The sequence below is a fragment of the Candoia aspera genome, chromosome 7, assembly GCF_035149785.1.
Source record: "Candoia aspera isolate rCanAsp1 chromosome 7, rCanAsp1.hap2, whole genome shotgun sequence".
Classification (NCBI taxonomy): domain Eukaryota; kingdom Metazoa; phylum Chordata; class Lepidosauria; order Squamata; family Boidae; genus Candoia; species Candoia aspera.
In genome coordinates, this window is record NC_086159.1 from 66,514,549 (window position 1) to 66,526,876 (window position 12,328).

At 39.1% G+C, this 12,328-nt stretch overlaps 1 protein-coding gene across 1 annotated transcript in view; it reads right to left on the reverse strand.

Moving 5' to 3' along the window:
- Positions 1-12,328, reverse strand: part of GRAMD4 (GRAM domain containing 4) — a 77,266-nt gene that overhangs the window by 42,627 nt on the left and 22,311 nt on the right. The window contains exon 2 of the mRNA XM_063307952.1: positions 5,353-5,563. Within this exon, the coding sequence (XP_063164022.1) occupies positions 5,353-5,563 (211 nt within the window). The remainder of the gene's footprint in view (positions 1-5,352; positions 5,564-12,328) is intronic.

Sequence of the window (12,328 nt, forward strand, 5' to 3'; positions counted from 1 at the left end):
AGGGAATGGCACATTTAAATATAGTGAAGCTAAACTCAGAATACACTGCAAAAATTTCAGACCTAGAAAGCCTTTTATTTTAAAGAGGATTTTTTTTTTGTCAATACCCTCAATATACATATTTCTAGAGTTTAATTTTACACACACACATTTAGAAATATTTTAGGAATCTGAATTCCCATGCAGTTCTTTTATTTAGCCTCTGTGTGTTAAACAGTAAATCAGAAACACCCATGTTTTTGTCTCCCCCCCACACCTTTTCGGGAAGATTAGCTAAGCAGTCATCTGTGGGAAATCAAATCATATCATCAATGGCTGACCTAACAGTGAATGGGCAGATAGGCTAATATCCTGAAAGGCCAAAATTGCCCTCCATTATCTGCTTCAACGCTTTACTGTGTTCTGAGAAATGGTGATACTTCAAAAGCAGCCACTGGGAATCGCAAGTGTTTCAGACGCTGAAATCAGGGTTAAAAGAATATGGATTGAGGAGGCAACAGGTAATCCAGAAAGAAGATATTAGCATTTAGTCCTGTGTAACACCACACCCAGTTCTAATCCCAACCCCTATTAACTACTATAAGAGGCAATGTTTCAACAATAAAAGTGATGCATCAAGTTGTATATTGTATTTTGGGCTTTTATTTTTACCCCAAATTCCTACATACCCAACCATTTTCATTTTCTGATTAACACAACTGGCCACACAAATGGAACATTACACTCAGCACTTATTTTTGTCCCCATGAGATGCTAATCTAACTGCACAGTATTTTAGACACAGCAATGCAGAGTTCTTAAGAGATGAAGCAGAAATGGTTTTGAATTATAAATGAAGGCAAAAATTCCACATAACTGCTGAGGAAAGGGACACTTAGCAGTACAATCTTATACATGCCTATTCAGAAGTAAGTACCCTGAGTTCAATGGCTTCCCAAGCTGCAATTTTATATTGATTTATCTAGGAGTAGGTCTCAATGAACTCAGTCAAGCTTAATTCTAAGCCAGACTATTTAGCAGGAACAATCCATTCTTCCAGAGTCACCTTCTTTTCTCTGGGGATCACATGAAAACTGCAATATAAGCCCTACATAAGACTTGATGTAATTAAGCCTATGGTTTCTCCCAAGCCTGTAAGTGCTGGCTGAGTTGACATGTAATAGGTTCCTTTTAATTAAATAATGCCATCTATCAGCAACCAGAAAGAGTGTCTTTTCTGTCATGGTCCCTGCCCCCTGGAATGAGATCCCCCAGAGATCCATGGGGCTCCCACCCTGATAACATTCCACAAGGCCTTGAAAAGGCTACAGTTTTGGATAACATTTTACGACCCTACAGTTTTGGATAACATTTTAGGAAAGATTGTCAAGAGGGTGGTGGGCTTCCAGTTGAAGAGGGCCCTGGATTAAATGGATTATCTAGACCATTTGTAGTCAGGATTCAGGCTAGGCTATGGTACCACAAAAGTATTGGTTGCACTTGTGGGTAACCTCTAGAGGGCTTGAGATGAGGGTGGTGTGTCCATCCTGGCCCTCCTGGATATCTTGGTGGCTTTTGACACCATCTACCATAGTATCCATAGCTGGACTGGGTTCCAGGGTTTGGCAATGAGGGGCCACTGTTTTAGAGTGGTTCTCCTCCTTCTTCCGTGGCCGGTACTGTGGCAGATTGCTGGAAAGCATTTGGCCCAAGAGATCAGAAAAATCGCACACCAGGCATTTCTATAAAAATAAATGTATTTACAGAAAGCACAAAAACATATTTTACAAGCTGTGCATTCACATGCGCTCAGAGAGCACTGGGAACAGAGGCTGTGTAGAAAGAAGGAAGTTGAAACTAAAACAAGTCCAGGCAAGGTTCCTCCCCCAGGCAATGTAGCTTTTAACAACCAAATTGAGGACAATTAAGTTCAACCGCTTCACCCTGCCGATACTTAAGGAAGAACTCAATTACCATGGTAACATTAATTTCTGTAGCAGAAAACAATATACCAACAGGTACCAGCTGGTGTTGGTAGGGAAGGAGAGGTCCAACCCTAGGTCCCTGTCATGTTTAGTGCCTCAGGGCTTGGATGTCTCTCCCTATTTAACATCTCTAACAAGTCACTGGGTGAAGTCATTCAGTGGCATGGGGTTCAGTACCTTCAGTATATGATATCCAATTATGCATCTCTGTGCCATACCAGGCAGGTGATGCTATTCAGGTGCTTGCTCAGTGTCTAGGGGCTGTAAGGGCCTGTATGGGGAGAAACTAGTTGTGACTCAACCCTAGCAAGATAGAGCGATTGTGGGTCTTTGCCCCCCCTGGGGCCAGGAGAGTTGACATCTCCTCCTTTTCTTATACTCATGTGAATTAGGGGGGCATCTGTCTAAGACGTTTACATATATCTTCTTCACTGTTTAGGCACAATATTTCCCTCCTTGTTGCTTTGGTAACGGATTTCCCCTCTCTCCATTAAGGCTATCCTCTTTACTCTCTACACTTACACAGCTCAATCAGAAGTTGATAGGGCTGAGTAGCAGTTGGAATCAAGGCAAAAAACATTCTTCTGAGCATGCCAGGGTGCATACGGAGCCCCTGTCCCAAGACCTTAAATCAAACATGTCTTTTCCGGACACTGCTTCAACTGCAGAGGATGATTGCACCATTCCAGGAAAAGCAGCAGCTGCTTTAAGGAACTGCGTTCAGGTGCCAAGTGAACACCCTGACGTGTTCCCCAAAGCCTTTTTACCCTCAATCCAAGCACCGTACTGCCCCAGAAGTTAACATTACAACTGTTGCTGTTTTATAAATTTCATGTTTTTTTCTGATTGGGATGCTTTTTTTAGCACTTCATGTACCAGCTATAAGGCAGAAAAGAATTATTTCAGCAACTAATATTCTACCCTTCAGTTACAACTTGCCAGAGAAGGGGGGAAAAAACTATTCGATGTACAATTTTAAAAGACAGAGGAGCAATTAAATCCAGCAGCACCAACATTAATTAAAACAAGCGTCAGCAAAATGTTGGAAGACTTCCATACCCGACAAGCCTCTATTCTATATTCGGTGGAACTAACCCTTTTCTCCAGTCACATCCACCTACCATATTATATAATGATTCTCAAAAGCCAGGATACAGGAGTGGGGGAGTCTCAAAAGCTGCAAGAGAAATTTCACTCAGCTGATATGTAGCAATACTGGTGGAACTTACTAGCATCGAGATATGACAACAAAAGCAATGTAACTTGAAGAATTATTTATGTATGTGTTTATACACACATACAAACTTCGGATACCCCCCACCTCAGAGACTCAGGGCCATTAAAATACAATACCCACACAAACAAAAATCCCCAACACAACAAATCCCAACAAACAAGACCAGGTTAGCCTGAATCCCCCATCAACACCAAACGTTTAATGGAGTATTAACAGCCTTGAGAAAGGCTAGCCAGATGGAGGTCACTATGGAACACTGTTCCAGTGTGGTCCACTACTGAGAAGAACTGCTTTCAGATCCCTCAGCTCACATAGGGTGGGACCTTTACCTTTCCTTCTTGAGATGAACGCAGAGGATAAGACAACTGGTTCTGGAGATACAGAGGCTAAGCCACATAGAGATTTGGAAGTTAGGAACAGCTTTAGTTATACCATAAATATAAAAAAGCCAGTGAGATGCAGTGAATTAAGATGCTGGACTGGTACCAAGAAGATCCATGTTCAATCAAATGTCTGCCACGGAAGCTCACTGGGTGACCAGTCACTAACTCAGCTCAACCTTCTTCAAAGGATTGTTATTGTAGGGAAAAATGAGAAAAAGGAATACAGCATCTAAGTTTTTGGATGAATGGCGGGATATACGGCAAATCTAATAAATAAATAAATAAAGTATTGCCTGGGTACTTTCAGTGCCTTGAGTCTATTATGTGAGTTGTCTGGCTTTGGCTTAATCGTTAAATAAACTCAGCCACTGTGCTTGATAAACCAACGCTGGTTTATGAGATATGGTGATATGTGAACCCAGGCAGTTGTGGCTTATTCCGTGAAATTTAGTGAGATCTGTGAACCCAGTCATTTAAAGAAATATTTCGAGGTCTGTAAAGTTTTTGCAATAAAGCTTTATGGAAGAAAAAAATTAAGATTTGTCAACTAATCCCAGAGCTAATAAATAAAACAAAATATGAACTCATGAACTTAAACACATACAAAATAACCAGGAAGAAACAAAAAGTTTTAGGTTTGTGACAAAATCAGCAACAGGGAAAACAAACTTGGATACTAGCCTTGAAAATGCTTCTTTGCTTTGATGAGCCTTCCAATTCACATATCAAGGTCACATCATGGGGTCAATGTAAGAGCTCAACTATCCACTTTCTTTTCATGACATGGCAGAGAGCAAGTTATTTTTAACTGAAGTGTTTGGAACAAGCAAGTCTACAACATTTTAGAACAGCCACTAGAGAGATCTGATTACTTTCACTGTCCTTTGAATATAAAACTTTATTGTATTAGTAAAATTCAGCTGCCTTTGGCTGATTCAGATTTAAAGTCCATGTTCGTTCAAAGAAAATAAAGGTATTATATTTTACCTAAATCAGTTTGTTTAGATCCATTCTTTAAATCAAAAGATAAAGACAACACAGAATCAATATAACAAAACACAATCAACACATAGTCAAGTCTGGGTATAGCAACATTCTTGCAAGAAAATCTCCAGATATATTGAACTATAATTCCCAATAATCCCAGCCAATATTGGATAGGCAATAAATGTAACTCTTAAGGAAAACAAACCATAGTTAACCATTATGTGTAGCTGGGACCAATAAGAAAAACTAAACTAAGAAGCATAATTTTAGTTTAATTGATATTGTAAGGATGTAATCTTATGGCCCCAAGGAGGGCTCACAAGCAGCCATAGGATTTTGTGATTTCTATTTTTACGGGCCAAGAAGGGAAATACCCTGCCCTTGAAATATAGCTCATAGTTCTAATGAGAAGATCCACCACTGTTGTTCTTCACAGTACTCAAAGCAGTGGACATGGCAAAAAGGAAGCAGTCTGGAGATAGATCAAGGAAAGATTTGTACCCATCCGTTCCAAAGCACTCATTCTCCACCCAGCTGTTCTCAGAACTAGAGGCATAATGGAAAGAACATTGAATAGCCCTTCTCCCCCAAAAGAGACTGCTGATGAAAGGTGACGAGACAAAAATGCTCCATCCACCTTTGCTTTCCATGCTCTAAGCCTAGTAAAGACTTGAATGCGATAATTCTTCTGCCACAGGTTCTCCACCCACTTGGATTGCTCACCCTGGTTTCTTCAAAATAAGCAGCAGCAATAAAACGCACAAGCATCTCAAAGACTTACAGGGTCTCTCAGTTCATCGTAGTCTTTGCCTGATGTACGAGGTATTTTCATAGGGATTTCATCCCCACATTCAGTGTCGGAAGCATTGGGAGACTCTGCTAAGTCCGGGAACTCATCTCTTTTGTGTCCTCTGAACCTTATTTTGTCCAGCCTCTTTAGCATGTTCAGCACTGCACCTTTCTGCTTTATCTTAACATGACGGTTGGGGTCCCTGAAGAACACAAAGGGAAGAAATGGAAGATTATTGTCAGGGCATTTATTTAACCTAAGTTCTATACTGCATCAATGCCACAACACTTGGCAGTGCCCAAGAATATCAGTCTTATGGTATCAAAAGCAATCGTATGGTATACAGTGACTTCAATAAAAACAATCAGAAAAACAACAATAAAAGATTACCACTTTCTTTTCTCATTTGGACTCAAATAAGGAAGGTTTTCGAAAGCTTTCTAAAAGCAAGAAAGGAAGGGGCCAAACATATTTCAAGGGATGGCATGTCCCATATAATTGGGGCCACAACCAATAAGGATTGTTTTCTGTTCCATACCGTCCTTGCTTCATATGAAGACAGCACCTTGAGAAGGGCTTCTCCTGAACACCTAAAAAGATGGGCAGATTTATTTTGGATTGCTGTGAGCTGCCCAGAATTATATATTCCAGATGGGAGACTATATAAACAGAAATAATTAATAAATAAATAAATAAATAAATAAATAAATAAAGTGACCCTCACTTGTAATAGAATATTGTAATTAGACAGTACAGGAAGTCCTCACTTAACAACCATTCATTTAGTGACACTTTGGATTTACAATGGTGCTGGAAAAAACAACTTATGACCAGTCCTCACACTTATGACCATTGCAGTGTCCCCATGGTCACATGATCACAATTTGGGTGGCAACCGGTTCACATTTATGACTGTTGCAGTGTCCCGTGGTCACATGATCGCTATTTTCATCCTTCCCAGCTGAGTTCAGGCAAGCAAAATCAATGGGGAACCACATGATTCGCTTAACAGTGGTTTGCTTAATGTCCACAGTGATTCACTTAATGACCGCTGCAAAAAAGGTCATAAAATTGGGTTGGATTTGCTTAATGACCACTTCACTTACCAACTTAAATTCCAGTCCCAATTGTGGTTGTTATTGTTAAGTGAGAATTACCTATATGCTCTTATTATTAAATCCCTGCTAATAAAAAAAAAGTCATCACATTTCAGAAACCATGTTTTTCAAAAATTAATTTGAATTTACATTTTCTTTATTTTACAAAGTGACTATACAAAGGCAATCCTTTTTGCCCTGAAAGCATCAGGCTGAATTCAGATTCAGTCATATTTAGACCAGACACACTAAATCAATGGGATACATTAGATTAACTTATTACATTGATTTCAGTGAGTCAATACTAAATAAATCTGTATCAAATCCAAATTCCTTTCCACCAGATACATAATGAAAATGGCTGTTGGGTCAAAGTGTGTGTATTTCATCTAATCAAATACACATTCCCACCAATACAAAATTTCAGTTGATTTAATAGAATATGAAAATATACCATTCATTATAAAGATCTGGAATCCAGTTATTGTTATGTGTAAAAAAGGTAAAGGTAAAGGTTTCCCTTGACGTAAAGTCCAGTCGTGTCCGACTCTAGGGGGCGGTGCTCATCTCCGTTTCAAAGCCTTGGAGCCGGCGTTGTCATAGACACTTCCGGGTCATGTGGCCAGCACGACTCACGGAACGCCGTTACCTTCCCGCCGAAGCGGTACCAATTAATCTACTCACATTTGCATGTTTTCGAACTGCTTGGTGTGCAGGAGCTGGGACGAGCAACGGGCGCTCACCCCGCCGCGCGGTTTCGAACCGCCGACCTTCCGATCGACAGCTCAGCGGTTTAACCCGCAGCGCCACCGCGTCCCTATTGTTATGTGTATGAGCTAGGAAATCCTAGGTTTAGTTCTCACCAAATCTAGCCTTAGGCAAACTTATACTTGGCCCCAGCACAGCTGAATATAGAGATAACAGTATCAGTATTGCTAATACTGTTAATAGAAGCAGTACTAGTAAGCTAGCATCAGTGAAACAGTTAAATAATTCCAAAGAGAAATGTAACTATTACTGTCTTATTAAATTGCACAAAAATGCCAAAAAAGGGCCAGTAAGTTGAGAAAAAAATAGGCCAGATATATTCATTTATTTTTTCAGACTTATGTGCAACAACTCTGAGCAGCTTACACTCAGCATTCCAGTAATAAGATTAAAATACAATAAATTCACAATTATCCAACTTATAAATGAAAAGAATCACAATAATCCACAGTAAATCCTCCAGATGGCAAATGAGCATAAACCCATCCAGGATCAAAGATGGAATTCTACTGGAATCCATAGGCTTCCATATTGACAGCCACACACTTGCTGAGACTGAAGTGAAACTGTTTCTCCCCATTCCAAAATGTATAGTCTTCAGGCACTGGAACAAGACCTTAACTGCAATTCCTATTTGGAAATATATAACTGAGTACCATAAGCATATTGATGAGACCTCACATGTCCCATCAGATTATCCTTCCCACTGGCTTCATGTAGATATTACACAGAATAGGGGAAAGAGTTGAGCCCTATGGCATCCCACCTCTCCTACCCCCACTACCATCACTCATAACAATCTGCTTAGGAAGGAGAACCACAGTAAAAGTGTCCTCTACAACCAACCCCTGCAGATGGTCCAGAAGGATGTCATAGACAACACCATCAAAGACAGATGCAAAGACCCAATCCCACCATACAAGAACATAAAGCTTTTGTCCCATACCCATGTCCCGAAACCAAAGTATAATCTGAACTGAAAAATCTACAAGTGGGAACATAATGTACTAATTAGAAGGGGGAAATTCTCATTTTTGCAATCTTGGGAATTGCTTAGAGCAAAATAGCTCAGACCCTTAAAACAAACCATGACTGTAAAATTTGCAGATCTGTATTCCTGTGGATAATAAATTCTGTGTCGTTGTCTCTTCTTTTATGGCACTCTGACATTTTCATAAACACAACCACACATGCTTAACACATTATTCATATACTTGAATACATTCTCCTATAATCTCTTACAATTGACTGAAATTTGGTAATGCTCCCTACCCCCTTTCTTAGTTGGACTCCTGCCAAATCAGCAACACATAGTCCTATCTGTCTCAGGTTCTATGCTTGTAAGTAGTTTGAAAGTTCATCATAAACTATGCCCTAACACTTCAGTAGGTAGAAGGAAGATCTACGTGTTCCCATGTCATGAGAAGACACAGTGTGTATCTTTGATTTTCATTTTACATCCAGCCAATATGAAGATCAAATTTTGCCCAATCCTCAAGTGTACTTTCCACCAAAGTACATATGACACGGTAGCTAAATGCATACAAGAACACCATCAGAGTAGAAAACAAACTCATTATCCAGGACACAGTGAAAATATCAAAACACCACCATCCCATCATGTGCCTTACTGCAGCCCATTTACTTGGTCTACAAAGAAGCAAAGCAACATCTGTCTCTTAACCCAACAGAGGGATTTATTTCATAGCAGGTGGACCTAAAATACAATGCCACAAAAAGGCTTTTAGAAAGATGGTGGTTATAGTTTTTTCAAAAAACAGCTCTCTCCAGTTCACAAAAGAAACACAAAAAATAGATCAGCCTCCAGTTATAACAACTTTGTCCACTTAAGAGTTCTTTTCTCATTCTTTTGATTTCCAAATATATGGTTTTAAGTCCATGCATCTTGGAAAGCATCCACCTGTTTACGGAAACTCACACCCAAGAAGCATGTATATCTTGTAAACTATGACAGGGTGCTTTGCTGCAACCAGCTGACATGTCAAACTCTGTGGAATAAATCCACTGTTCTTAAAATGAAACATTCTTTTTGCTGCCAACATTTAAGAAGCCAGTATATCCTGACATGATTTAAAGGTTTGAAGGACAGCCAATGTAACTTATGGATGCTCTTCTATAACATTTAAGGGAAGGTTTACAGCTGATTTCCACCTTGGATATATTCCAACATTCAAGTTGTCCAATCCAACTAGTTTAAATGGTAACTGTAATCACAAATCAATATAGGTTAAAAAAGAAAAAAGAAAATTTATGTATATTTTACACAGAAGTAACCCTCCCTGAACATAGTGGGGCTTGCTCTCTATGAAATATACTTAGAATTACACTACCATGCTTTACTCCTTTCTCTTCAATATAAGCTGCCCTTCTGAATCAAAGTTTGAGAAACATTTTGAAATGACATCTATAAGGAGAAAAATTGTTGAACTGCATGGCATACAGTATTTCATATATACTGCATACTTGGTCAAGATCATTGTAGAAAGTCTTTCATTTCTTATACCATTAATAATGACCCATCAAAATTAAGCTGCACATATTAGTGAAATGAAATATAAATATTTATTATGTTGTTCTTCAGTTTTTTAAAGTTGCAGAAAGTCTAGATACAAACTATAAACTCCTGGTTCCATTCTTTTTGTCCCATTATGTACTACTATTAGCTTAGTACAATTACTACTATTAGCTTAGTACAATTAGTACAATTTCTCTGAAATTGTCCCCTCCCCCCAAAAAGATAATTTAGGTTCCTATTTTTATGTCCTTTAGGTGTCCATTGCTTAGAAATGGCAAAACACTGCACCAACAGCAATGGAAATTTCCTAGGAATTCTGGAAGCTTCTATTTTTCTCTATGGACCATACTGATCCAGCCATTTTCAAGGGTGGCCCAGCAGTTATATGGAAGTAAATCTTCCAATACAATAGCATTTAGTGAACTGTTCTGGAAGGTTTACTTTCAGAAAAATGATGGACACTAGTAGAACAGATGGATCAGCAGAGTCCGTAAGACATTCTAGAATTTGTAGAATATTCACGGGATATTCTGCACATACTACTGATGACTAATGTAGGCCTTCCCTTTATGAATTTTAAATGAATGGAACAGTTATTTTATTTATTTTTCTCATTTTCTTTTGAATGAATGTAGGTTTTTACCCATTTTAAAACTATTTAAGTATTGCTATTATTATTGTATTTGTATTGGGTTTTGAGATGTGATTCTTCTGATTGTTTTTAGGTGGCAGAGGGCACTAAGGGATATATGTTATATTACATATCTCTACAGCAAACATCCCATGAAGGAGCTCCTTCATCATATTTTTGTGTAAGTTTGTAGTTCATATTATGTTGGTCTACGACTAGAAAGACTGTTGTTGATAATTTCCCTTGAAATTGAACTGAAGATAATGGGAAGTCAGGCAGGCTGCTGAAAGCCAAGACAGACTTACACAATGAAAAAAATGGGCATTCCTCCCTACATAGCTCTCACCCATGGGAGTCTTGTCAAATTTTTATTTTCCTTTGGGGAAAAATAATCAGAAGCTGCTTCTTTTCCAGCACCCTCAATGATTATGGATCATAAAAATGCAAAGAATGTTTCAGCACAGCACCAGTTCAAAGGATCAGCAATAAATACTAAAGACTTTACAAAATATTTTTTTTTAAATCACATGCTGTAGTAAGATCCTGCTTAATAACTATGTGCAACAACAGGTCTTGGAAGGGTGGCTTGTAAAATTTACACAAAAGGCAAAACGCGGAGGCCTCAGATAGAAAACATAGAAGCCAACAGATGGGAAAATTTCTCCAACATATCCATAATAAGTATTGTTTGTTTCCATGCAAGTTTCATTAGCCTCTGGGTTTTATTTCCCTTCCTAAAGTTGGAAACCATATCCAGATTACAACACTGCTAGTACGCAAGAATTCTGAGTTTGTGATTACATACTTCAGTTAGTTCATACGAAAGGTCCATAGGTCACACAGCCCATTTATAAACACGTTTCAGTAGAAGCAGTAAGGACAACAGGGTTATTAACAAGGAACAGAACAGCTCCAGCAGACACCATTAAACAGGGAGAGAGTTGAAGGAAAAAAACATGTTAAAAGCAGTGGGCCTGTCTATTCAGCTGGCTCCAATCTGAAGCTTTCCGTATGGTTTAAAGCCAGCTCCCATAATTTTCAGCTAGCACAGTCAATAGTGCTGGGAATATCTGTGGTCTCAATTAGGAAAGAGTGTGAGAAGCACAAGGTGCTGCCATCACTTATAAAGCATCTTCAGTTTTTAGCACAAATGAGGTTTATTGGTGAGCAGAACTAATCTTTTCTCGTCAGAAGCCAGCAGTAAAGGTCACAAATGGCAATCACTTGGCATGGGACACTGAGACCGTCAGAATTGTAAGCTGGTTGCCAAGCTCCCAAATCACAATCACGTGACCGCAGGGATACTACAATGGCCGCAACTACGAGGACCAGTCGTAAGTCTCATTTTTCAGCACTCTTGTAACTTTGAACACTCGCTAAACGAATGTCTGTTAACTAAGGACTACCTGTAGAAATATCCCCACTGCTTCAGGAAGAAGTCAACAAGAGGATCAAAGAATCATCATGCTAGCAAGCTTACTAATGGGATGCTGTCCATTTTCCAATACTGTGTGACCCAACTCCTTTTCCTTTCAATAAATCTGAGAATCTTGGTGGTGAGTGGATGCTGGGGGCTTGACAACTATTTTCAGGTTTAAAGTGTTAATATATCTCCTTAAAATGGCAGGAAACCTTTTCAGAAATCATGCCACCAAAATTCAGTGACACAGTCAAAAAAGTAGAGGTGCTACTAAAAAAGGGAATTGGGGGGCTCCAAATGTTCCTCCTGCTTTACAAGGGTAACTCTGAGATTAAAAACAGGCTAGTCCCCATTTTCCATATTTAAACTGCAGGGTGTTCCCATGACTTGACAGGGATGACAGGCATTACAAATAAAATAAATCACATGCAGATAATACTTTCCGTCTCATGCCACCGCAAGCTATGTTTTTCATATGCATGGAGTTAACAAGCCAAGTGATACAGCAAGCAATG